At 41.7% G+C, this 26,673-nt stretch overlaps 1 protein-coding gene across 1 annotated transcript in view; it reads right to left on the bottom strand.

Moving 5' to 3' along the window:
• Window positions 1-26,673, bottom strand: part of LOC115592007 (contactin-associated protein-like 4) — a 117,791-nt gene that overhangs the window by 12,982 nt on the left and 78,136 nt on the right. Inside the window, exons 12-20 of the mRNA XM_030434465.1 lie at window positions 24,510-24,629; window positions 24,176-24,376; window positions 21,179-21,341; window positions 18,609-18,736; window positions 17,828-17,998; window positions 15,308-15,526; window positions 7,796-8,035; window positions 3,222-3,446; window positions 776-909 (exon numbers count right to left, since the gene is read on the bottom strand). Coding sequence (XP_030290325.1) covers window positions 776-909; window positions 3,222-3,446; window positions 7,796-8,035; window positions 15,308-15,526; window positions 17,828-17,998; window positions 18,609-18,736; window positions 21,179-21,341; window positions 24,176-24,376; window positions 24,510-24,629 — 1,601 coding nt within the window. The remainder of the gene's footprint in view (window positions 1-775; window positions 910-3,221; window positions 3,447-7,795; window positions 8,036-15,307; window positions 15,527-17,827; window positions 17,999-18,608; window positions 18,737-21,178; window positions 21,342-24,175; window positions 24,377-24,509; window positions 24,630-26,673) is intronic.

Below are 26,673 nucleotides of genomic sequence, written 5' to 3'. Positions count from 1 at the left end.
TGAGGGGCTTTATCTTTTCATTACAATTTATTACAATTAACGATCTATTACATTATAATTTGAAGACGATTTGCTCTCTGATGCTCACTGTCACGCCACTGATTAAAAGTGATGGCTGCTGTGTCCTGTGGCTCTGAGGGCGGCTCGCTCAACCGCCGCGGTCAGTGTTTGAATAAAGCTAAGAAGGACGTTTCTGACAGCCATCATTCAGGGATGACTGATATCTATAGTAAGATTAATCCAAGTGCCCGGATTGGTCGGCTTATCTCCATTTCATCGTGTAGATTGCTGTTTGCCATTTCATCTTTTGTTGCAGGTGACTCAAGGTTAAGACGCACCGGTGCTCAAAGTTTCCTGACCATGAGCATCGTTCCAGCTTGCATCACATTATAATGTGAAAACAAGTAACAAAAGACAGCTGGGTATTCACGTCCCTGTGTACATGATTCCTTTGCAGTCTGAGCATTAGCGGGGGAATCACAAAGTAGTGGCAGCCAACAGTTTGGATTAATCATACGACGACGCGCGTTAGCTACAATCTGCCTGCAGATCCTCCTCATTATCGGCTGTTTAGCGCAGTGTGAGCAGAGGCTTTGTTCAACAATGTAATGCACAATTTGGATGTCAGTATGACGGACCTTTTACAGGGGAGTCTGGCGAGTTAATGACAAAAGACTTCTTCCTAATCTTTGGTTCACAGCGTCTATGTCGAAACACGTCCCTCTTGTCGTAGTCACCTGAGCGCCACAGCGTGTTTCATACGTGGCGTGTTTACCTGAACGTAGACAGTGTCTGCCAGTCTCCTGATGGTCACCGCGTGCAGGCGTCCATCAGCCAAGTTTGTGACTCTGCTCCACAGCACCTCCACATCTCTGCTGCTGTGCAACTTGTACCTCAGCTCCAGCTCGTCTTCGTAGACACAAAACAACAGAAGAGTCTTACTGAATGTAAGCACACGCAGAATCAAAGAGTTCATTCCAGAGCCTATAGAGTTTCTCCTTGTTCCAAAGGTCCAATTTGACGGACAGTACAGACAGATGTAACTGAATGAAAAAAACACTCATACATAGACAAATACAGATTTAACAAAGTAGAACTATATAAGCACTAATTAATTATAAAAATACAAGATAATCGCATTTTGTCTCTGATTGGTACGAGCCTGGGCTCAACAATGAAGACTGCCCGATAAAATATTCTGGAGAGTATGGAACTGCATGTCTCAAAGGCCAGTTTCAGTCTGTTATCAGGAAAAATTACAATCCATATGGCTAATGAGAACTCATTTCACATCTGACAGGTTAAGGCAAATATTCACTAATATTCCAGGTACCTGTCTGAAGTGCAGAGCGTAAAGCGGTACTTCAATTCATTGTTTATGGGAGTTGAACAAATTATAGCAATTCTGGAAGACTGTGGTTGAGTGTAGAAGCCTTAATGTTCCTTCACGAGCCAAACTTTGTGCAATTTCAATATATTCTGATGACTTTGCTGGAACTCTGCAGCAGTCACTGCTTAATGATTTTGGACTTTCACAAGCCAGAGGGATAACTGCACTATTACAGGAGAGCGTGGACATACCTTCGATTGGACTGTGGATAAATGAACTGGCAACATGTTCAGCTTTGGAGAGACTGATGAGGAAAAGACTGGAGCTTTGCTTATTCATGGGGCACATATAAGGAATTTTTTGAAAACCGATAATTTAGAATAATTTAATTTGAAGCTGTACGCCATATAGAAAATGTAGACTGCTGTACTTTTGGTAATTTATTTATTTATCATCACTTATATCATTAGTATTATTATTATTATTACTAATATTATTAACAACATTCTGCCAGGTCTGTTTGTGTTTAATGTGTTCAATTCAAGAGAAAAATGATTGCCCAATGCAAGTAAATTGCCACATCAGTTCACAGTGTTGTTTTCTGGAGATGGTGATAGTAGTGTTAGCTGAGGAGAGTATGTTGAACTTTCCAAACATGTCAAAGGTTTAAGACCCGAGACAAATCGGAACTAGACTTTGATCAATAATCGAGCACTTAAGCCAATTTACTCAAAAATTGGCCACAGTTGTTCGAAGACATATATTTACTCCTTCAAAAGAGGAACATTTGATCCACATATCTGAGGCTCCACAATGAATTAAGGAGCTGCCAACCATTCAGCGCTGCTAGGATTAGTGGTTTTATCTCTATGAACAACAATCTCAAACAATATCAGTGATGGGAAATTAATTCCCCAATTTTTTAACAGCGGTATTCTTCACGAATTCCTCGTCGCTCAGATAATTGGAATGCTCTGCGATGTCTGCAGACTTTATAGATGAGCGGTAATGATCGGAAATAATCTTCTCTTAATAATCCAAACACATACTTAGTGCCCTTTCCAATTTTTTTCTAATTATGACTCCACTATGCTGGCTCTTTTTTCAAACACAGACTAATAGGGAGCAGTTGCCCTATCGTAAGAGTGGATCTTAATAATGAAAACAGTCTCGCAGGGGGCACGGGGTTGTCTCAGGCGAGTCAAGTTTCTTTGTGTGCAGCAGCTGAGGCTCCTGCTAACTGCAGCGGCGAAAGAGAGAAACGTGAGAAAAAACCTTCTAAAGGCATCCAAGAGAAACCTCTCTCTGGGATCACAGGAGACACTACAGCGAGAGTGCCGATACCTGATGACGGCGTGATCAACTATTATAAACCTGCTGTCCCTCGCTTTCTCCCAGTCATTCAAAGTGCTGACAGTTGTGAAAAAAAGTTTCACCCAGCGTTTAAAATGACACCTCCAAATAGTTTCAGCAAAGGTTTCTCCTCTCTAGTTTTTGCTAATCGTGATAATGCGTCCAAAACTACAAAGAAATCTCCAAAAGATGAACTCTACCACTCTTTATAATTAAAATACAGCTACATTCACAAAATTACAGTCGCTGGATAATGACAAATCCTATTACGCTGTGCAGGAATGCTGGAATTGCTCCCTGCCAGCTGGAGCTGCGTGGAGCTCCGCGGCGAGGCGAGTGATGAAAATTTGAACACAATAAATAATCACAATGGCGAGGACGAGGGAAGAAAGAACCCCCGCTGGAAACAGAATTATCATTTAATAGTAACCATGCCCATGTTTTCTTTGGACCTGAGACTGTGCATAACAATTAGCTTCGCGGGAGAGGAGAGGAGAGGAGAGGAGAGGAGAGGAGAGGAGAGGAGAGGAGTCCTCACCATGCTGGTTGATGAGCAGAGCCAGGTACTCCCTGTAGAAAGAGCTGATGTAGAGCAGCAGAGCAGGACTCTGACTGGTCCTGAAGCCCAGGGAGATGTTCTCTCCTCTCAGAGTCGTATCAGAGTAGATGGAGGAGGGCAAGGCGCTGCTGTTCCTGCTCAGTTCATAGGGCTCCTTGAGGGTGTAGGTGATGGACGTGGTCGACATAAAGCTGGCTGAAACCTCTGAAAGCGAGAAGATACAGCACTGGGACGTGTCAGTGATGGATTTCCCACCGTTTCCACCATGTATTCTGTCCTTTAAAGACAGATTTTTTTTTCACCGTGTTCCAAGAAGCTACAAGCCTTATAATACAGCGAGGATTTATACTTATCCTCATGAATACATGATATGAAAAGTATTTCCAAATTTTTATACTTAATAAATTCCACTGCGCTAAGATAATATCGAAGCTCGGAGGTGTCTGGAGAATAAAGCTGACTGAAGCCTCCAAAAGTTCGAGAGCTGCAGTTTTGGAGGAAAGTGCACAATGTCAAAATTACTTTCCTTGTTTGTTTTAAATGTTGAATGTTCTGAAAATATAATGAGTTTTTACAGTTGAAATAACATCACAAGATATTATTGGCATTTCCTTAACATGAGCTCCTTATGCAGCAAGCATACAGCACTATCTAATCTGTGGCCAAGGTACTTTTAGTCCATGTTAAAAATCCAAACCACTTTTTGTTGAATGATATCTTAAATATATAAATTAACTGTTTTACAGTCAAAGTGGTTTGTGATTTGAAGATGAAGTTTGACTTTTTAAAAACACATGTGCTTTCTTGATGGTAAGCTTGATAGTGATCTTGTATCTGTTTAATATGAAGCTTTTGTTATGATTGACGCTCGGACAAAATCTGCACCGAAGTGTTGTGTGCCATCTGTTTCTTGGTGGGGCACAATGATTTCCAGTTTAAGTTGTCAGGCAACCTCAAGGTGAGACAGAAACTGTGACAGGCAAGAAATACATAATAATAATGTTAAAACACAAATTGACTTTCTTAGCCTTTGGTCTTCGTATGGATTGAAAAAGAAAATAATAAGTGAGCTTTAGAGATGCTAGTAGGTGGATCTTGTTAACTTTGGACAGAGCCAGACAAGCTTTCCCCCCTCTTTCCAGTCACTGTTATATGCTAAGGTGGTATGTAATATCACAATATTTTTAGAGTGTATGGCGGTACACAAGGATACAAGGTCCTAGGACCGGGAGTCAAAATCAAATGTTAATATATTTTTTACCAAATACCTCAATATCCACATTATGACAGTTTTGTAGAGATAACTATTGGTTCATTGACAATGAGGTTTTTGATACATAATCATCAGTAAAATGAACATAATGACTAAGTGGGTAGGTAGGGCTTTAAGGTAGGTATTTGAAAAAATAGCACAGTGTGATACATAAAAAAAAATGACATCACTTTACTGTAATGCAGCCTTTAAAACCTAAAAGATAACACTTACACCCTATCAGGATATAACGATATTCAAAATCTCAAACTATATATAGTCTCATATCATAATAATGATACTTATCATATATATTGCCAACTTCAGCCAATCAGATCAACAGTAGGAGAGCGCTACGTCAGTGGAGCCAGTTGGTAAATAAAGTCTTATCTAAGTCAGTCAATAGACAAACAAAAACACCATTTGCATTGAGAATAGTCTTCGTTATTGTTCTTTGCTCTTCTTTCACTGAAATATAGTCCAAAGCTTTGGTCCAGTATAACGGATGCTACAGCAGCATCTAAAATAACATATTGAGGAGCCGCCATTGTCAATTTCAAACAAACAGTCTCTTCTCTCATTACTCCGTCACATCAGAATCGCGCCTTGTAACTGCCAGTGGTTTCTATTTGGAAACGAAGGTGTGTTCAGCCGCCAGCACATAGCTCATCACATGATCCAGCTGCCTCTCGAGGTGACTTCTGTCTCACTCACAAGAAAGTGAAATAATCAAATTTCCCAGAATGTTGAACTTTTCTTTTAACAACACAGCACAGCATGTGTATTTGTGCAGCCGTGACTCAGTCAAACACTATGGTGACTTTCGACACCTCCCAACAAGCCCTTGATGCATCACATGGCGCACGATGGCGTGGAGGGCTAGAAGAGTCTTTCAAGATAATCTCAGTGCTTGACTTTCTGCACAGAATGGGATCATTATGACTCTCTCAGAACGAGTGTCAGGAGGCCAAAGGGTGCAGACAGTGAACGAGACAGACAGTCAGGGTCAGTCTAACATCAGCTGGACGGTCCACTTACACAAGCTGTCTGCTCTCTACCTCCTCATTAAAGCAGCAGGGCATGACGGGCCATTATAATGTTTCTGTTTAAGGCTTCAACCCAAACCTGTCGACTTACTAACAAATCAAAACCCGTTGCTGTATTTCAAGTCCTGTTGTTGTAGTTTTTATTCCGGTTGTTTGTGTGAATATTAGACACTTCTGGATATTTGTAATATGAGTTGGTAATTGACTGTTCGTGACACCCCTAGGCAATTCAGGCCCTGCTGTAACAGGGCGCGGGCCACACTTAGCAGCTCTGTTACATTCGGGGAAATGTACATTCCAGTCTCCCCGACCAACCCAGCTAATGTTACAGGAAATACTTTTAATATTCAGGAAACAGAGTAATTCACCCCACTGACGTGAATCCCTGGCATAATGAATATTTTTTTCCCTGCCCCTGAGAATTCCATGCAGAATTCCCCCGTCCTGTGTTTGTCAGCCTCTTGATGGTGACTGACATCTGTGTGACCCCCGTGATGGACATAGAAAACTGATGCGGCAGATTTCTCAAACAGTACGCCACTTTCTTTAAGAAACGCCTGTAAGAAATGGAAAATTAACACGGAAATGATTTCTCTTCCAACGATGTCTTAAATTTGCACAATTTCTTCCTTTTCCCCATTTCTTCTGTCTGTATCTCATTCACTGAGGATGATGAGGCTCAGCAGTGCAGTTGACTACAACCTGTGCACTGCCAGAAACAAGTGGTGAAGACTAAAATGGAAAAAGGTGTGAAGTTTTGACATAAACCGGGAGACACTTTGTAGAACTGTGACCACGGGAGGAAACTGGGAGATGGCAATTGAAAACAGCAGTTGGTTGGAAAGTGTGCGCTTAATGAACTGTGTGTAACCTTTATTCCCTCAAACCAACAAAAGGCGGCGAGTCAGATGAAATGACTCAAAGTACGGAATAACACAAAGAGACATTTCCTGTACCAGGACTTTCGCATACCATCGCAGTGGATGGTGGCGTTCCTGACGTAGGTGAGCTATTCCCCCGCGAGTCTGACTAATGCACCACTGCTGCCGTCTGCCATATCTGAGTGGCAAAACAAATCTCTTCCTTTGTTTGGAGAGCCTCTGAATGGGCCGCAGCTGGCAAAATAAATGCAATAAAAAGCAGGAGAACTCCCTGCTGCTCAAATCAAACAGTCATGAGCCTAATATTACCGTGAACCGATACCAGATGACAGAAATATGATGAAATCACTGTTTAGTTGGAAAGGAAAAGCAGGCGTGGGTGCGATACAACATGAGTTAAGTGTTGAGCAACAAGAAAAAAGCACCATGAGTTACTTCTAAAATGTTTAATGGTATTACTGTCGTCTTGTAATTAAAATATTGGAATACTATACAGGCCTTATAATTAAAGATATTTAAAGGTTTAATAAATGACGTTTGGAACATTCATACTGAAGAACTGCTAATTGCCATGTAAAGTTAACCAGAACAAATATAATATCAGCTTCTCTGACGGCCTGATGAGAAGCGAGCAATTTGCGCTCAGACGCTTTCCTCTTTTCTTTTTTTTTTTCAGCTTTACTGAGTGAATGATGCACGCCCTCATGTCGGCCTGAGATGCCAGTGCTTTGGTTAAATATGTAGTCGCGGTGAACGTCACATGTTTTACCTTTAAAAATACAGTTTCAGCATAAATATTACCATTAAAACCTTCAAAAGCTGTTAAGACCCCTCTTAGTAATTATTTACCCCGCAAATGAAGTCTGGAGCAGTTTTATGGCGTCTGCCTTCCTCAGACATAAACCCATGATAAACTCCACGCTAAATTATTCAGAGGGAAATTAAATTGTCAAGGCAATGGTAGGGATGAAAAACTAAGATAATCAACTGAGCCAATTTGAATTTGGAAGATAGACTCCGTTTTATTTTCAAGCTGATATCGCACCATGTTTTTCTCTGATTTCATCGACCAGTGTGTGTATATCTGTCTGTCAGATATAATTGGAGCTGTCCGGAGGCTTAAAATGTTGAGTCAACTTATAGCTTTACAGATTTTAAAAATAATGTTTTTTTTAGCTATAAAGTTCATGTTATCAGTAGCTTGGAAAGCCTTCATGATTTGTAAAAGTGGAAACATTCACATATCCGTCCTTAATTGGGATTGAAATGTTTTCATTGCTACTTTGGGACACAGAAAATGAATAATATAAAAGCTCTAGTCTTCGGATCTGTGTATTCACAGGCAGGAAGTCCCTAGTGTGTTTGTGAATGTACCTTCATGACAAAAGGATCCCGTGTAGGCTGACTGGCCACAGTCACATGAGAAACCACTGGCTCTCTCCACGCAGCGGCCCTGGTTCTGGCAGAGTGACCCGTAGCTGCTGCAGTGGCCCGGGCACCCAGGACGGACGCCCGGGGTGATCTTCGCCCTCTCCTCCAGGTCCAGAGTGACGCCGTTCAGCTGAAGAGAACGAATGCAGCCCAGGAAGCCTTTCTGTCTCGACGCAGTGCCTCCTGCCAACGAAAGAAATGAATATTGTGCCCATGATACATTGGTTCTAGCCCATCAAACCCTGTAATGTTGCATGTCTGTTGTCTGAATGTCCAATCAAGATGACCAGTTACAGTTACAAAATTGACACTGTGCACTGCAGAAGTCTGGAATGTTGCCTTGGCGTCCTTGCTGAGACATTTACACCGTGTGCACTCAGCAGCTTTATACAGGTCCAAAAATGATCACACTGGATTCTCCTGAGACCCGTGCTTCACCCACTCATCCACCAAAACTTTATTTGTATGCAGTTTTGTCACTACATGTACCACATCATCTGAAGTCAAACCTCTCCCACACATGATCAAAGTCAGCTTCGATAAAGACTGTAGGATATAAGAATTTTGATAGAAAACAAACAAACAAAAACAACTGAAATGATCAAGAATATGTGAAGAAATAACGGTTGCAACATTGTGCCATCTCTGTATGCTGTTACAGAGATACCTGTTAAAGGGATAGTTTGGGTTTTTTGAAGCGGGGTCATATAAAGTACATATCTATAGTCTGTCTGTTCCCTACCGTAATCACCGATCAGCGCAGCCTCAGTTTGGAGAAGCAGAGAGCCGCTCCAGCCCAGACACTCAGCTTTGTACTGCAGTGAACGGGGTCCAGATGCAAAGCGAATTTTAAGCACCTGAAACAAGGCCCACCTAAAAAAAATCTATATCAGTTCAAGTGTACGTTGTACAGAGGAAATTCTCAGCGCTTTACATCGCCGTCAGACCGCCCTTTCTTTTGGCACTACATTTTCTCAACCGTAGAACCTCCGTATCCCTACCGCTGAAACTCTGACCCAAACAGGTGATCTGCGAGCGGCGAAATACACTGCGAGGCCCAGTTGCGCTAATGTGTCTCCTCTCTACATCACGACATGAACGAACAGCGGTAATCGCCAGACAAAGCAGCCAGTGTCAATAAAACGTCGTTTAATTCACAAAAAAACAACCAAAGACATTTTTTTTTTTTCATTCAAAATAATCCGATCAGTATTTCCTGGTTTGCATGAGAGGGTTGGAGATGGACAGAGCGTCACCACCTGCACGTCTGAGAGGGACCATTTTTAGCCAGTAACACAATCAGTGCTAAAAGCCTGCCCAGTCCTCTTCTGTTCAAGAGTCCTTGTTATGCTCCTCTTATCGTCTTCTTCCTTTTAGATAATAGATTCAGTAATCACTTCTATAAAAGCTTGCACAAGGCTTTCGTGATGAGGCTGAGTGAATAATAATTTGAAAAGAAAAGAAGTTTGAGCTCAACTGTAAATCAGTCACCTATTGAACAGAGTGCCGGGCCAACCTCGATGATCGGCTACACAAATGTGAGAGACACAGAGGTCGAATCACTGGATTATAGTGTAACTTTTGATTGAGTGAAAAAGTCTCGTGAGCCAGCCCGAAGCAATTTTACCTGCCCAATAAAATAGGGAGCAGCCCAATTTGGCAGGAAATCGACCATTCTGGCAACAATAGTCACCCTCCCCCTCTCGTTCTGTCTCTGAATGACTGTAAATCAATGATATTTTTTGTCTTCTCTGCAGTAAATGATGATTGACAACCACATGTTTCCACTGCAGCGCAACACGACCATGTCGGCCCTGCAGGGCGACGAGACACTGACACCGCTCATATCGCTGTGCTGGCTGTTGATTGGCTAACTGCATGGCTGATGAGCCATCTGGTGTCTGAAACTCATCCCTTCCACTAACAGGCGAGTGGCAAAGCATCTCTTCCTCCTTTCACCTGACAATTATCATTGTAATATACTGCAGCGACCTCACACTGTTCACAGAGTTTACACTTGGCAGAATTACATTTCTCCCGGAGTTCCAAGCTGGCGACGTCTTATTTCATATGCACGTTTGGCAGTTATTATTTTTCTCACAGACTGGAATTGGCAGGGTGTTACTCTCACAGTTTGAGTCTGGAAAGGCTTCAAATGTTCAGCCAGAGCAGCTTTTCATACCGCTGTATCACAAACCTGTGTGAGGTCTCCGCCTGCCGCACGAGTTATAGAACAAAGACATCACATTACGAGCACAAAAGAAAATTAATTAAAAACTCTCTAAACAACTCAATTGGGAAGAGTTTGATTACACCGAATGAAGCTCAGGCACAGTAAACTTCTGCTAAATGCTGATTTAACCAGCAGAAGCTAAAATGCATCTACAAAAAAAAGAAGAAAAAAAACTGCTTGTGACTGCAGAAAAAAAATCAAATACTAAATGTAATTTGGCTTAAAGAGCAATGACAGAGTCCTGAGGGACCGAACCCTCTGACCCAGGCAGAGAAAGAATGGGAACTGCCAGAGAAAGAAGTCCTGCGGGAGTCAAAAGAAAAACGCTGTGAGAATGTCAGACACTTTGCCAGCCTCAGAGGCTCACGTCATGGTGTTCCAATAAAAAAAGAGTGCTTCTTTAAAATAATATTAGGGATGGAAAGAGTAATACAACATTAAATACAACAACATCTTCAGGCCACACATTCAAGTGCACGTTAACATGCACACTAGCAAAACAACATCTGGTCACAGTCCTGTCGTCCAATCCAACCATGTATTCCTACAGATGGACGTTTGCAGCCATTGTGCACAAGTGATTACCAATGATAAATATGCAACCACCTTCCTTAGTGTGGAGTTACTAGAAGCAACCAGAGAAGAGGACAACATTCAGATATTTTAAACAAAAATGACAGAAATAAAAAGAAAGAAGGCTGTGAACACAGAGGCGGTGCGGGTATTATTAAGACAGAGAACTAGCTGGGGATGTGTCGACTAAGCTTGATTGGTTGCTTAATTCAAACCCAGTTCAGACTATTTTTCAAATAACTAAATACAAAGAGGAACGGGCTCGCAGACGCATTTTAAAGGAACCATACATGAGCTGTACTGTGCGCTTGCAGTTTGGTTAGATTTAGGAAAACATAGTGGTTTGTCTCTTACTTTTGTAAGTTCAGTAACAAACATACGAACGTTACGCACACACAGTATGTTGCAATGATAATATGTCACAAGATGTAACTTAATCACATTAGTAAGTTAAAACAACTCTGAAACTAAGAGCTCACACTCCCACGCAGGTTTTAAAAGCCTGCACCTCCACTCCAGTTGGTTAGAACTGAAGAAGCCTCTTGGATGAGATGTGACACGCCTTCAAGAAACTGAAACAACTCCAGTTGTCTACGATACAGCACACAGAATTACTAATGAAGTGGCAGGATTACTACTTAAAACAACTCACTCTTGACTTTGCTTTCACCCCCCCCCCCCCAAAAAAAGAGCTTACACATGAGTCGTAATAAGATACTTTCACACTCGACCTGAACGTTTGTTTTTCTGATGAGGACAAGCTGGCGTTGACAACAGAATAAAACATCACCGTGGCCGCAAACACACAGACCTGTGGCGATGGTAACAAAGATTCACCACAAGCATTTTAACCACTCCCAGCATGCATCTGTCGGTTGGGACACACGGTGGGTGTGTTTGATTTGTGTTACTTTGTGAACTATGCAACTAGTAGGTCATAAGCAAAGAATACTGAAAGTAAAATGACTTATTTCCAGTTTAGCAGCTACACTGAATACCAGCTACACAGAACTGATCCCAGAGGATGCAAAAAAAAAGAGTGAACAGATACCTAGATACTATATCGAACCACGCAGTAAGTCATAAACATACTCATCTTCTCACATCAGCCAACAGTCACCACACAAAAACGTACACTACGAGTACTACTTTAACCACAGCTTGTACACAGATGTGTGTTACAGTGTGTTTACAAAATTAATTCCTTCCTATGGCAATAAAGGCTGAACCAGAATAACTTTGTGTCATATATATTCACCCGGGGCAATATTAATTCAAAGTTTATTAACTATGGAATATCCTGTCTTATTAAGTTACACACTGCAATTTTATGTTACAAATGGGAGGCACTATTCATAGCGATATAGATATCTCTGCGGTACTGTGAATGATGATTTCACAGAAGGGAGCCTAATAACTTTATGGATTAACAATAACACTTTCTGGAGCACATGGCCCTTCACTTTCCAAAACAAGCGAGCGGAGACACACAAATGCACATTGCTCTGCTGTAAATCAAGTCTTTGTCAAACACAAACAGCCTCTCCCTCGGCACTCCATTTCATAATCCCATCATATTTCCATTCAAACATATGAATCCCTCCGCACCGCCGGTAAACACCACCCAGGACTGTGCCGCCCAAGTAAGGCGAGCAGGCTGACTCATGGTCACTTCTTTCGGGCTGTTCCGAGGGGATTATTATCTTAACGCAGTCAGCCAATCAAAACCCAGCGCTGCGTCTCTGCATCTCCCCGATCTCATCATTATTTGTGGGCTGATTTTCCCTTCAAAATGTTTGTTTACAAATGCACGAATGTCCAAAATATTTGCAGAGGGATAAATCACCGCGGTACAAGATGGGATTTCATCCCCTCAAACTCAGTGCGACAGATGAGAGCGGGAGGTTAAACAGAACAACGAAAAGTCTGTGGAAGAGATGGAGTCAAGATAGGAGAGTTTAATATGATAAAGTCGAGAGGAACAAAGAATATTACATTTAACAGGTAAAAGTGAAGTATATAAAAGGCCTCAGTTCCTTAAAAAGACCCCAGATCTATACTTTTAATATACTATACTATATGCTATGAACTCAGCTTGAATTCATTGTTCACAATATACTAAAATGTTTAAGATATTTATGTTTAGTTGGTAAACTGGGAAAAATGTTGTTGCGTTCAGCCTATCAGTCAAGTTTTTTTTTTATGTTTATTTAATGGGTATAACTGGTGATATTCACATCTGTACATTTCAGCAAATCTAATGAGAAAAACAAACGTTTCAATCCCACTCCCACCAGATATTGTCTGAGTAGCCAAAGCCTGATGAAGCTTATTCCTTTGTGCCATCGAGCTCCATTGTTGTCCATGAACACAGCAGTGAGTCACACATGTCTCTAGACTATCGGGGACACTGCAGATTGAGTCGGTCTCTCATACACCCTCCCGTTGTTGTTAATAATCTATGAAGTATTAAATGTGTATTGGTCCGTGGGTAGAAATACAGTCCAGCTGTCTGAGGAATATAATTTTAAAAAAAGACAACTATCATTATGCGTTTTTTTCCTGTATGTCTTCAGTAAAAATAAATGAACCTGGAGCAGAGAGCCGGTGATAAGAGAGTCAAAGTGCTTGTTAGAATTACAGGTAGACATAGTTTGGCCAAAAATGCAAAACAGCTCTGTCCGTACTGAGAATCAGATGGGCCTGTTTCGTTAAACTTCAATCCCAAGAGACGTGCAATTTACCAATCACAAGTCAATACGGCTCTTTAAAAACCTAGACATAGATTTAAAGACTTTCATTTGATATTCTGCCCATTAGCTTCCACAAAGTGGTTGCTAGTCTTCCTGGGTTCATTATAAGCATAACATCAAAATTGCTCAGTATCAGTCAGTGAAATAACTCACACAAAAAACATAAAACATAAAACAAAGTTGTAAAGCTATGCACAGACTATAGTCCATATCAGAAACCATATTGTTTTAAAGACAAAAAAAAACAAACTGGTACCAACTTTGACGCTTTCAGGCAACTTGTTCCACGCAGAACAATCGCTGAACAGAACAGTTCTTATCAGGTAATCTGTTCGAGGACACGATACCAGCAGCCGGCCATTCCTCACCTGTCGTGTCCTTTACACAAAACGAAAGTCAGAGTAGGCAAGTTTGTCTTAGTAGAAGTTTGGTGCAGTGCCGTCAGTCCTCTATTATCCCATTCTATTTTTCTTCAATATTCAAATTTGACTCTTACAGCTTATTATCTATAGTTACTATGTACCTATACACTGTGCTGCATACACAGGCTCATGCATTGCCACACCAACACATTTTAAACAGATAGCTAAGTAATAATCAAGTCACAGACACTAGTTAGCTCCATGATGAGGAGGAGGGAGGCGTCAATGTCTGATATTATGATATGAGAGGTTAATGTCTGCACATTTAATGTAAGATTCTGATTCAGAATGACTTGTTTGTCAGACTAAAGCTTCTTGTTTGACTCATAACAGAGCCAGAAAAGCCCATTTTTGGAAGCAGTTGTTGTCTTTAGTTTAGTTTAGTTGCCTTTAGTTGTACATTTGATGTTGGCTGTTAAAAGTTAACCCTCTGTTAACATAGTGTTGCATAGCATTGAGCTAATGTCCTTTTTTTTTGTCTTGCTGCACAAGCGCTTAATCCCAGCGCTTCTTGACGGGCTGCAAACCTTTTTTTTAAAAATAAAAATGTGTTCAAACCATTTAAATTCAACTCCTGATTTTATTTGGTTTGCAAAATGACTTGGTTTCAGTGTATCCCGTCCAATAAGCCAGGTTACATAAATACATACAAACCCCACATCATCATCATACGTACACATACTCGAGAACACATGGTTATTTATTATTCATTATTCAGTGTTCAGGAAATCATCGACTCAGCGTCTCCTTTTTCCGCCATAGCCCTACAGATTTTTTTTTCTCGATATCAGCAGCACTTGTTAATGCTACTCAACACTTTGTAAGCACCTCTGGCCGGTTGGGTTATAAAGGACTCTGAGGAACAGGTTTGCTTTTATGAGACATATGCAGCTGCCTGGCTTCCTCCATCAGCTGCCCGCCTGGGACCGCTGTGGTGCAGAGCAAAACTTTTATCCCTGCAATGCAAAATGTTTGTCTAATGGGATCTGCATGGCAAAGTGGGAAGATATTGCACAATTTGTAAAAGGAAGAAAGTCCGTTGAGGTTTAATTTATCTGAACTGTCTACTTCACGATGAGCAGTTGAGACAGGGATAATATAATGTGCAGGTTCCGGTTTTTTCTCTTTCTCTCTTTTTCTCAGGAGGTGTTTGTGGAAACATTTGCATCCTTGTTTGCATGTGTTGTAGATAAGAAAGGATAAGACCTGACAGCACTTATCACTGGCACTCAACTGCTAATGAGGTGAACGTTCAAACGCCATAACTCCCTCACCTGCACGCCTAATCCTAATCCTAATCCTCACCATAACCTAAAACTCCTCCTGACTCCTTTTAACTTCACACCCATATCCTAACACGACTAGGCCTTCTAAATTCTCTCACACTGAATTTTCCTCACGTGTCATTTTGAAGCCACTTTGGGAACACACACACACACAATCATACACCCAAAGTCGCACGCTTGCTTCTCACCTATGAATAACTGGCTGTTGAGCTGCAGGTGAATGTGTCCGTCGGCAGGAGCCTCCTGCGTGGCGGCGGGGAACTTGTCGACGCGCAGCGACGCCTCCTTCACGTTCCGCTCGGCGCGTACGCTGTGCCACCGGTTGTCGTTCAGCGGGACGTGCGTCTCCACTTGCACCTCAAGCGGCCCGTTTCCCACGTCGAAAGAGAAGACGACCTCTGAGGAGGCTGGAGAGGAGAGCGGTGGTCAGAGAAGTCAGGTCAGATGAGGCAGGAGAAGAAGAAACACAGGAAACAGAGGAGCATTGTGACGACTGGGTGACTGTCTCATCAGCAGAGTGAGTTTGACTTGTTGATGATGAACTGTAACCAGCTGATTAACAAACCCTCCCTGACAGTTTGAGATAATTGTGTCCTCTGATGAGTTAGACACTGCAAATCTCTCACGCAGCTTCCAAAGACTCCATCTCGGCACGGAGCGAAACATATAAAAGAATCCATCACAGCAGTGTGTGTAATCACTCTGAAAGCGGCTCAGTTACTTTTATGAATGATATAAATGTGAATTGTGTGAAATCCATCCAACCAATGAGGAACAGTCTACAGCAGATGTATGAAGACCTTGTCAGCTGTTCCTAGATAGTCAGCTGTTGATAAAGGAGGAGGAGGAGTGCCAAACTTAACAAAAACGGCCAAAATATAAAGTAAAATTATATTTGAAGTCAATATTGAAAAGATGACAGACTTGGATAAAGATGAGGGTCTTCTCCTGCCACATTGTTCAGGGGGAAAAGCAATTTTCTCAGTTTGGCTCCAGACTGTGCCATCTTTCATTGAACCCATTAGCCAGCCATGCTCTTCCATCATCATATGTTGGCAGAAGTCTGAAGTGACTTCCTCCCACCCGTGCATCTGTGGGCAGGATGGACTGACAGATGGACGCAGATCTGAGATGATTCAGGGGCCAGCCCAAGGCAGGAGAGAGACGCAGCAGCTACAAACTCACATCTGTTTGTCTCTTTGTGTGTGTGTGTGTGTAATCTGGCTGTAATTTGCTTAATTATCCCATTTAGATCGATGGATTTTGATGGGGAAAATATGGCATTTTACTTTTGGGCATATCTGAATTACACTTTGGTAACTTTGGTCATCACTGAACTTTTCACCAAGTTCTTATTTTGTACAACGCTTTGGTTTACGGGGAAGATACTTGAAAAACTGGTGACGTTCCATACAGGCAGACTTTAGCATGCTATCATGTTAAACTGGTGGCATTAACAACATTAACATGTTAGCATTGTCGGGGGGGGGGGGGGGGGGGGTAAGGTAAATCATGTGAGCGTTGGGAACATGTTAGCATGCTGACACTGTGCTTCAGCGCAGCCACAGAGAGCCGATAAAACAGCTGCACACTCATACCTGTGATTCTGAATCTCTGCTACGTGCAGTTATAGTTAACTTGAAAGACGTGTTACTTTTAGCAGCGAGCAACACATAAGACTTCCTTCTTATAGATACAAGTTGAAAGTATGTGCTCGCCCCGCGGGACTGAACCTCCAAACATAATCTAGGCCAGCTCCCATAGTCATTAATCTTCGCAGCATTTACACAGCTCTATTAGGTTAAAAACTTAACCTATAATAAAGAGAGGTTAGCTGAAGGCCACATGGAGTCCGTTCATCCATCATTACACTGCCAGCATGCCTACGCGCCCCATCCGGGGGTGAAGTTAGCAGAGCGCTGACATCTGTGCGCGAACACAACGTCGTCCCTCATGGAGGAGGCTGTCAGCGCAGGGAGAGCTGTGGGATTGTTTAACCATTTGATAGAAAGACCCAGAGGCATAACTTAATTTAGGAACTGCTCTGTGGCCCGGCTACCGTCATGTTAACAGCAGTAATAATGATGCACAGTCATCTCAACCCCAGCTGTCATAATAACAGCAGTAATAGTGCTGCAGCGAGATAAGAGAGGCCCCGCTGTAACATTGTCGGGGCTCCCCGAGGAGGATGTGTACCATTTGTACGGTGTGTTGTGTGTGTGTGTGTGTGTGTGTGTTGTGTGTGATACAGAGAAAGCAAATAAGGCAGACAGATTGTGCTTTCCTTCCCTCTGTTCCACAGTACTGTAACACCTCTGTAACACTTCACGACTTCCTCTTTCACATACAGCAAACACGTGAATGTAAAACCATCACTTTCTGTGCACCAGCTTTTTTTTTTTTTGTTAACTAGGAAAGTCCATCAACTGACTAGAATTATGAACTGGAAACATTAAAGAACCTTCTTGTAATTTAAGGCGAGAACAGAGACACTTTCCCCCTTCAGCAGCCTTCTACTTTGCAACTCTGCAAGTGAAGTAACGTACGTAAAACAGGTTTTTTCCTGAAGAATAACTTCAACGTATGCAATTTTTGGTTGTTGCCGTCCTTTTCCCGGCGGGGACGATCTCCCACTGCCAGCTGTTTAGAACGAAACCAGAGAGACATTTATATCATTACGGCGGAACATTTTTTGAGCCCTCACTTACAGCTGAGTTCGATCCGGATGAAGTCTTTGATGCCCAGATTTTCCAGGAAGACCCCGGAGGAGGACGGTGTTTTAAAAAGGAAGGAGATGTCTGCGTTCAGCTCTCCGTGGAAGGTGGGAAAGTGAAGGTAAGACGTCTCCTTGTCAAAAAACGCAGCGTTCCAGAAGTTTTCTGAGACACAAAAAAATAAGTCTTCACTTCTTAGATGCCTCATATCCCTCCATGTGAAAATGTTTTTCTCATAAAAAAAGGGGATTTAAATCTTTTTCATCTTACTCTGGAATGACGCCTATTCAGTGAAATCTCATTATGATGGCTGTATAATGAAAATCGTGTAGTAAACAAATGATGCAAAATGTTCTACTAATTAGCTGAGAACAATGGCATAACTCCTGCTATGCTATCTCGTTTATGTTGATGCATCTCTGAAGCGGTTTATTTATTTATTTCATCTGCTCATTAAGCTGAAGGCTCCAATTAGAGGCAATTAAAACAAGGTAAAATACATCACTGAGGTCAGTTATATATCTTTTCATTACAAGTTCTTATTGAAGAGCATACAGGGAGTCATATATTAACTGATGTTCTGCTAATTAGCTACAGCGTAATTAGCTGCAGCTTATTTTTAAATGAACAAATTAAATGGCAGGGAGCATGATGGAAACAGGGATTAGTGTATAGTTAAATAAGAGCCTGTGCTTTGAATAATATAATAACATCAAAACACTGTTAAAAAAAACATCCTCGATAAGTCTGAAACCAGCAACTGAAATGGACTTACTGTCACCATGACAACGGAGGGGTCCCACCCTGTAGGCAGCCTCGGACCCCGGCCGCTGGATGTCGCCCAGCACCAGAGACCGGACTGGGAGGGTCTCCTTATGGGTGAGCAGGCCTGAGTCATTAGTCCTGTAGAGGAGGAGGAGAGTGGGGAAGAAGACAAGGAAAAGCGATACGGAGAAGGAGGTGAAGGGGAGGGAAAAAGGGAAAGAGAACGAGGATGACAAGAAGGGGGAGTTTGTGAAGAAGAGACACAAGAGAAAGGAGAAGGATAGGTAGAAAGAAGGAGAAGAAGACATAGAACATGGGCAAGAAACAGGAGGCCATGGAGAAGTGAAACACAATGGAGGAGGAGGAACAAGGAAGTGAAGCAGGAGGAACACAAAAAGGAAGAGGGAAAATTACGAGGAAGAGGAGGGAGGAGGAGAAAAAGGAAGAAATACAGAACAGGCAAAAGAAGAAGAGAGAGAAGGAGAATCAGAGGAGGAAAAATAATGAGAAGAAGAGAAGGTTTGAAGGGAGGAGGTAGAGAAGGAGTGGATAGGAAGAATAGAGAGGAGAGGACGTATAGAAGAAACACAGGGATTAGTGAAAGAAGGAGAAAGGGAGGAGGTGGATTAGAATATACAAGAACAGGATGGAGAGGCAGGGGAAGGAAACACAGAAGAAGACATCAACATTAGAAAGTTGAATGCACAGAGGAGCATTGTGCCCACCTGAACTCAAACTAAACCGCGTTAGAGAACGCGGGGCACACTTGATCTCTGCGGTTAGCAGGTAGACGTCCGAATGGAGACGACATTTCAGCTGATACAACACGTCTCGGCCGCTGCTGCATGGGGCCGTTTGCCAACTGAACGCAGGCTGAGTGATTCATCTGCACAATCACCAGACCGCATGGTGTTTCAAATTCCAACAGTCAGCTCTGTTGCTGTGAAATTTTGAAAAAAAAAAAAAAAACTAAATCCAGGACTGTAGGCACACACTGCGCCGGTGAATCTGATGAGATATTGGCGGCAGGGGGAGGTCTATAAAAATAGAGTAGGAGTCTTGCAGATTTAGGCAGGGAGATAATAGAAAAAAGGACCTTTGGCTATGCAGACAGTAGGATTGGTTACAGTATCGGCAAATGCAGAATTAGCTGCAGGATTGGGGAAGGTGACCTAAATACAGAATTGCTTACAGCTCGGATAAAAGGATTTAAGTAGAACACAAGGAGGGATGTCTAAATATCTGGAGATTTGTCCCCAACGTCTCATAGCTCTTCTCTGTCCAGTGTGGAGGCATGTGATGGTAAACACTGAATCCTGTTAATGGCTTAATTAGAGCAGTAGATGGATTTGACTGAGCCATTTAACTGAAAAGACTTGGATGTAATAGATGTCTTTTCAAAATACATCTTACACACTCAGCGTTTTATTTCTGGCCATTACATGAAAATATTTCTTTTAACAGCGGGTCCGACCAAATCATTACTTCTGTAAAGACATTAAAGCTGAGTCATAACAGCATTTTTAATCATTTACTATGGTGCAAACACAGCTTCAGCAGTTTGATCTAACCCATTAAAGAGTAATGACTGTAGAAAGTATGTTAAGGAAAAGCCCACAGCATTTCTTTTCTTTTAGAGGTGAAACCACTTGACACGTGGCTGCTCACCACTAAACCAAGATGCTTGATTTGACATACGTATGTGTGATGCCTTATAGACAAATCAGTTTTTTAAAATGAAATGCCAAAAGTCACACAAACCTCATACTTTGATGAATGTGAAACACAACTGTTGTACTTTAAGAGCTGTTAAGGAAACTATGAAATCCCCCTGTGGACAAAAGAAAGCTATAACAAGGATGGCATACATGCAGGGCTGTACTGTATGGATGATGCAAACGTTGGTTGTAACATTCCGATGTTAAGCAGGTATAATATTTACTGTTCTGAATTCCAGTCTTTCAATTCTCACCATGTTACCCATCTTGATTTATCATGTTAGCATGTTAGCATGCTAACAGTTTGCTAACAAGACAGCAGAGTCTGATGTCGGTAGTTTTTTCAGGCATACACCAGAGCATCAGACAGCTGATGATTTGGTGAGAGAATCACCATAGTAATTACAATTCATCCTGAGGGACACAAATGTCATCACCAAAGTTAATGGAAAACCATCCTGTAAATTTTCCCTAGTAGCATACAATGTCATATCACTTGTGCCGCAAAAGGAAAATACAGGGTATCGCCAAAGTCTTTGTCCTTAGGGGACAAACAATGTCTCCACCAGATTTCAGATTTGTGCAGACCTTTTTAAATGTTCTTAACAAAATTTCATGCTAATATAGGGTGACCATATTCTGAATCCCCAGAAAGAGGACACTACTATGTGGGGCGGAGGAACATTTTGAGGGTTTTTCGGGTCAGGTCGAGTGTTTTTTATGCGCTTCTAACTCAGTTAAATGCAAATTCTGAATTCCCAAAAAGACACTTAACCAGGCCTCTTGGATATACTGAAAAATATATTTATATTAGTAAAACATCGTTCGCTCAAACTTCTCATCTAATAGTAAAGTACAGTACCACTGGTCGTAGTCGGCGTCACAGTTGCAGTAGTGGTTTGAATCCAGACAGTTGTCCTGCAGACCACAGGCACACTGCCGGCTGTCCGGCAGAGCCCCGCCCCAGTACGTCTGGACCTGACCTGGAGCAGGACCTCCAAGCCACCAGCTGAACGGAGCACCCTCTGAAATACAAACACACACACACACACACATGATGAAATGCATGGTATCTGATTTCTGCCGTTGGGGGTCTCTCTTTTAAAACACTGACAACAAAAGATGGAGTTTGATGACATGGTGAAGTAGCATGAGATTGTAGGAGTTGTTGTCTTCAATCTTAAAGCGAAACTCTCGCCAAAAAGCAACCGAGGCTTTATTTGGGATTGAATATGAGTCAAACCTTCGTGTAAAAGGATAATTAAGACGAAAGAGGCACTTTTAAGGTTTACCATAGTTTCGGTTTTGGGCACTTTCATTTTGAACGGGAGAGCCAGGGGCATGGCAGACAAAAAGTGTCGATCCCTGAGTGCGACCTGACAGGCAGGAGAGTAATGGTGACCCTCCTCAAGCGTGCCTGTCAGGTCGCACTCTGGGATCGACACTTTTTGGCTGCCATGACGGCGACGCGCAGGAGATGCAGCAGCTAACGTGAGTAGTTCAAAAACCTTCTTTTTCATAAACTCTGTGCACACAAACAATGTTCTCAATGCTCGTGTTCATGAGTAGAGACCCTGGTGATGCTACGAGCAAAGTTTCATGTTGTATCAAGCCTTCTTAGTTTTCTAAAAATAGCGATTTTGATGCTAGCTTATGATGCCCCTGGCTCTCCCGTTCAAAATGAACGCGCCCAAAACCGAAACTACGGTAAATCTTAAAAGTGCCTCTTTCGTCATAATTATGCTTTTACACGAAGGTTTGACTCATATTCAATCCCAAATAAAGCCTCGGTTGCTTATTGGCGAGAGTTTCGCTTTAAACAACCACCATGGAGTGGTAGAGGAATGAGTCTTAAAACCCAGACATAAGTTGGCATGAGTTGGTATTTTCTCTGTGACATTAAAAAAACCTCAATGTGTCTTTAAAAAGCAGTTGCTCACAGGGCGCTAAATGAGACTACAGAGGTTGTCAGGGGTATTAAAAAACATCACACCGAACATGGAGACTCATCTATTCAATATTCCTTCTTTACACAGAGACTGTAGTTGCAAACTATTCAAATTCTAACTTAAAAACTTGTTCATTGATCAATTTACAGTAAAGTCTTTAGCTTTTTACTTCTGGCAATTGCATTGATGCATCACATATCATAAATGCAATGTCTGTGACGATTATCATACATTTTTCAATAATCCAAAATCCAATTGAAAAATCCCATAGCCCTTCTAGTCTAGGTAACAGGGCAATGCTAACCTCCAGGTTAGCCTACAAAGATATCATCCCTGCCGCACTCTTGCTGATGATTATCTAACTGACATGAGGCAGAAGTGTTCACAGAGGGAGTAATTGCATTCACATTACATCTAGTCATGTGACCAACTTCCTTCCTCACTATCTGACATGTTGTCTGTGTGTTTCCCCACAGGTTGTAGCAAAAGACGAATGAAAACACACTGTTACCTTCAACTAGAAAATGAGAGATTTTTGAACGTTGTTGGAAGCATTTGTGACAATGTAGGTACACAACTCAACAAAACATATGGCAAAGGTCTCGTCGTTTTTAGATACTTCAGTGTAACATATTGCGTATTGAACTACTAATCCTTTCTCGCTTCGCTTAAACTGCAAAACAGAGATAAGACAATAAATGCCGCGGTCACTGACAGTTAAATGGAAAGTGTTCCTGATGGAGACTCATCACTCACACATGCATCATCACAGTACATTTTTTTCTTGACGTGTCTGCTTCAGTCAGCACTCGATTTGCATTATGAAATGTGACATATTAAGCAGATCTTCCTGTTATTTTTCCTTCCTCCCCTCTTTATGTTGGTCTTCCATCTGTCTGAAAACCCCCACCATCTCTTCAGGACTTGGACCAACGCTCCTCTGCCGCTGCTCCTCGTTGAACTCTCACAGCCTATATACCATGTATGACTGCTGTTTTCCCTGCTGCAATTGGACATATAATGGGGCTGCTACTCTATCAGACATCTCTCTCTCACAAGCATTACAACAAATAGGTCTTGTAGTGCACGCAGTCGAAACAGGATGAGCTGCTTCCTTCAGTCCAATCCGAAACTCAGGCATTCTATTTTTCTTTATACGACTCAAGGTAGGAAGACGTTGGATTCTTCTGGCGAAAAGAAGAGCATGAATACTGACTTAAGATTTCAGTCTGTAAGTGCCAACTTTGAACCTGTCCATTGTAAAGACAATTTCTTGTGCATTTAAGTCATTTTTGAAGAAAGGAAAACAAACAAAACAAAAAAGAACCCAGAAACTGATGATTTATTTGAGAAATCAAGGTGTGGTGATAAACTTTCAGCTGCGGCAGTGGAGAGAAGAGGTTAAAAATGCAGAACAGAAATGTAATGGATGTTTTAATTAGCTACTAAACTGACTAAATCAGCAATTCACACCACTCCTCTCTTGCTCCAGATATAGATCCCCCAGTTGCAGAAAAAAGCCTGTTTTTGCAAAGAACTTTTCTGCTGTCATTTAAGAAAACTGCACACACACACACACACACACACACACACACACACACACACACACACACACACACACAGAACTCAGCAATACAAATAAAACTTATTAGTGTGTAGTGCATTCATGTGCCGTTGGAATATTCTGAAAAATCAGTTCCTGACTGTGAAGATTCACATGAATACACATCAAATTGATATGATAAGACGCGACATCTTCTTTTTAGTCTCCCTGTTGTTTAAACATTAAGTCTTAAAGGCTCATGAACGGAAGTGTGAAGAATGACTTTCCAAACTCGAGTAATGACAACATCTGATGCGCGCCTGAATGCACGAATAGACACAACAGAGAATATATCAAGTGAGATGACCTGGTGTGTTGAGGAGGCGGGACTTCCTGCAGTGGTAGGACAGTTCCTGCTCACAGTGCTCTGATTGGCTGACGATGGCTGCCAACTGCTCCTCTCCGGCGGCGTAGTCAAAGTGTGCTGAATGTTGGCTCCTCTCAGGGGACGAATGCACCGGGGTCAGTTCTGTGTTGTTGTGCTGAATCACCATCCACGTCCTGTCCTCTGTTGCAGAGAGGAAGAGGCGAGAGAGAAACAAAGACGAAGACAGAAATCAATTAGAATGTTGATGAGATTTAGTGGGCAGATACTGAAAGTGGGACGTGTCTGTGTGTAGATGTTTATCTGTGCGTGCTACCTGTCATGTCACAGTAGATGAGCTGCGGTTGGATTGGTCCACTGCCGTCCACATCTATGTAATAATGTCCTGATGTGTTGCCTTTGTGTTTGTACGCCTCGCATGACTGCTCATATGTCGCTGTGAAAGACAATGAAAAAAAAAAAAAAATTTTAAAAGTATGTCAATTGGCAGCACTGACGTACATCTTAAACAGGAGGGTAGGTTGAAAATATAATACCAAAAAATGTAAAAAGGATATAAAGAACTAGTTCTGAATTTAGAATAAATAACCACTTCCCTTTCCCTGCTCCACTTCAGCAATTCAGATTCATATCATCATGTCATTATTGGCTGAAATTTCAAGGATGCTGTTAAATAGCGCATAATAAAAATGTCCTCCATGGTCATTTATCTACCTGATAAATACCGAGCAATTCCAATCCAAGATGTATTAGAATCTTTTTTTAATGTATTTTTTGGGGTGCCGGAGGAAAGCACATCCCCAACCATATTACCATTGTACTGTATTCTAAATAAATGTAGAAAAAAGGGAGCATTTAATGGGATCACTAATTTAAAAAAAGGCTTAGATCCAATTAAAAACTGTTACGTAACAATAAATTTGGCAAACGTGGAACTGAAATAGGTGAAAACAAATTATTTAAAGCCCTCCAGTTATGTAATGTTTGATCTCACACACACATCCAGTGACGTACACTCTCTTCACTACAACTGCAGGAAACTAAGTCGCAGGAGTCTGTCTATGAACAGTGGAAGAGAGTTCCCCACTTTGTAAACACATGATTTGTTCTTTTTGTCACGCAAGTCAAAGACTTTTCCCCAGACAGTCCTGTGATACAGCTCAAGACAGGTTTTCACCCCAAATAATACTCAAACACAGAGGTGAGCTGGGTGTGGGGGTACGGGAGGTGGCCCTGATCGTGCCAGGAGCTGACACAACCGGAGTGTAGAAGGACTCAATCAATGCTTGGCGGCGTAATCAAAGCCAGAATGTCTTCATTTTTTTTAATTTGACCCAGCTGAAATACTGCAGGCAGCTTCGGGGTTGAAATCCATCTGCCTGAGGAGTTACTCTCCATTTCTGACATGCTTTCTGCCTTCATCTCCTCTACTGTACACCTTCCCTCTTGCTGCTATCCTCACTCTCTCTTTACATTTCTCTCTGTATGACTCTTTTTCACCTTTTTTCATCCTCCTAAACCTTCATGTTGAATTACACAGGGGAGCGAGTGGAGTGATATTGCTCTTTGTTCGAGCCAAGTGAGAGGTATTTCATTCAAGTTCAAATGTTCTGACCTATAAAGTGGTATTTTAAACTCATTAGTACAAAAATGGCTCGTACATCATAGTGTAATAGCTCTTCAAACTAAATATAACAAACTGAGAGTAATTTGATTCAGCCCACACTCTCAGAAACTCTCATAAAAATGTTCAAATTAGACATTGGGCTATATTTTAAGGACTGGTGGATGGGCTGCTGTGAAATTTTCTACAGATATTTCTGGTCTTTTGAAGATAAATCCTTTGGACTTTGGTGATCACAAAACGTTGTATTTTGTGATAATTAGCAAATGCTAGCATGCTAAAATGAGATGAGTTCAACATGCAAACATTATTCCTGATAAATCTTGGCACGTTTGCTTTGTCGCTGTGAGCATATCCCTCAGCATGGTTCACTTTAGTAATAAGCTGAATGCTAGTCTTTGCATAAGTTCAGCCTCAAAGAGCCGCTACAGTGAACTCTGAAACTGGAATAATGCTTATTAAGACAGGTCACATGGAAATGTCTGACTACATATGCCATGAAGTTGTGTTGGTTCGCCAAAGTTTGCAAACAGGCATTTAGCAAACCTTAACTATCCATTGCAGATTGTTCTCTTTGTATTGTGTCTTTGTGTTCGTGTTTCTTAGATTACCTTCACTGTGGCCATACTCAGCCCTTTCTAATCAGGAAAACAACCTCATAGGTTGACTGTGCAAGCATATTTACTTTCTTGTTAGGCAGCGACCTCTAGTAATATAGTAATTATTATGACAGCAAAGGAGGAAGAAAGGTAGAGTAGTATAAGGAGCGACAAAGGGAGGATGTTGGGAATGGATGGTCGGGGGAAACAACTCGAGAACCCAAGTGAAATTGATCATGTCCCCTTTGAAACTAAAA

This window comes from Sparus aurata, chromosome 11 (assembly GCF_900880675.1).
Source record: "Sparus aurata chromosome 11, fSpaAur1.1, whole genome shotgun sequence".
NCBI classification, from domain to species: domain Eukaryota; kingdom Metazoa; phylum Chordata; class Actinopteri; order Spariformes; family Sparidae; genus Sparus; species Sparus aurata.
The sequence above is the reverse complement of the archived record's forward strand: the minus strand, read 5'-3'. Positions and strand labels throughout refer to the sequence as shown.